Source organism: Bidens hawaiensis, unplaced genomic scaffold (assembly GCF_021521415.1).
Source record: "Bidens hawaiensis isolate Kalapana, Puna unplaced genomic scaffold, B.hawaiensis_p1.1 tig00029669_1, whole genome shotgun sequence".
NCBI lineage: Eukaryota > Viridiplantae > Streptophyta > Magnoliopsida > Asterales > Asteraceae > Bidens > Bidens hawaiensis.
In genome coordinates, this window is record NW_027494928.1 from 98,241 (window position 1) to 99,573 (window position 1,333).

Here is a 1,333-nt window from a genome sequence, read left to right on the forward strand (position 1 = left end):
CATTAATCGCAAGTGCTCTTCATGTTCCTCCCTTGTCTTCGAATATATCAAGATGTCATCTATGAACACAATGACGAATTTATCCAAATAAGGCTTACAAACATGATTGATGAGGTCCATGAATACGGCTGGGGCGTTTGTTATCCCAAATGGCATAACGGCGAACTCATAGTGTCCATAACGAGTGCGAAACGCTGTTTTCGCAATGTCTTCTTCCCGAACTCAGAGTTGGTGATAACCCGACCTAAGGTCGACCTTCGAGTAGTAACTGGATCCTTGCAGCTGATCGAACAGATCATCAATACGTGGCAAGGGATACCGGTTCTTGGTCGTCACCTTATTAAGTTCCCGATAGTCGATACACATGCATAGAGTTCCATCCTTCTTCTTCACGAATAGGACTGGGGCTCCCCACGGGGATAAACTGGGGCGTATGAAACCCTTATCTAGCAGTTCTTGCAACTGCTTAGACAGTTCCTCTAACTCCTTAGGAGCAAGGTGATACGACAGGAACAGCTCCTTGTGTCAGGTCGATTTGGAACTCCACTTGTCTGTGAGGCGGAAGGCCAGGTAGGTCTTCGGGGAAAACCTCAGGAAAGTCTCTAACAATAGGGATCTGGTCGATTGAGACCTCCTCCTCCACAGCCTCGTCAGTACCTTTGTCGGTGATTATGGCTAAGATCGCAGTATGGCCTTTACGCAGTAACTTCTGTGCCTTCATAAGGGAAACGATCCCAACTGTCGCACTCTCTTTCTCACCATGAACAATGAGAGTTTCTCCCCCAGGGAGAGGTACGCGGACGATCTTATCGTGACAGACAACCTCGGCTCGGTGCTCGGACAACCAATCCATCCCAATAACTAAGTCGAAGCTACCAAGTTCAATCGGCATAAGATCTATGGGAAACAAATGACTAGACAATTCTACGGTACAACCCTTCAAAATATGGGACACTTGGATGGTTTTACCATCTGCTAACTCGATAGTGTACTTAGACTCTAGGGCAGATGGGGTGCTATTAACCATTTCACAAAATTTAGTTGACACGAAACTTCGATCGGCCCCGATATTAAATAAAGTTAGCGCATAACAACCATTCATTTTATATTTAGCAGTAATAGTTACGGAGTCGTTAGAAGTCTCACCTGAACCACCACCAATAACGAAGGCTCTTCCCCTGCCTTCACCTCCATTGTTACCATTCCGATTGTTACCATTCTTCCCGTTGCCATTTTCCCCTCCGTTACCAGTATTCTTTAGTTTGGGACAGTTTATCTTAAAGTGACCCTCCTATCCACACTCAAAACACCCTTTCAGGGCCTCTTGAGGTGG

At 46.0% G+C, this 1,333-nt stretch overlaps 1 protein-coding gene across 1 annotated transcript; it reads right to left on the minus strand.

Annotated features, from left to right (window-relative positions):
- Positions 1-487: 487 nt before the first annotated feature.
- LOC143579350 (uncharacterized) lies at positions 488-1,027 on the minus strand. Its single transcript, XM_077062688.1, has one exon. It carries the CDS (start codon positions 1,025-1,027, stop codon positions 488-490), a length of 540 nt encoding a protein of 179 aa, XP_076918803.1.
- Between the last annotated feature and the right edge of the window lie 306 nt (positions 1,028-1,333).

Coding starts and splice junctions, on each gene's coding strand:
- LOC143579350 (XM_077062688.1), bottom strand. CDS start 1,027: ATGGTTAATAGCACCCCATCTGCCCTAGAGTCTAAGTACACTATCGAG.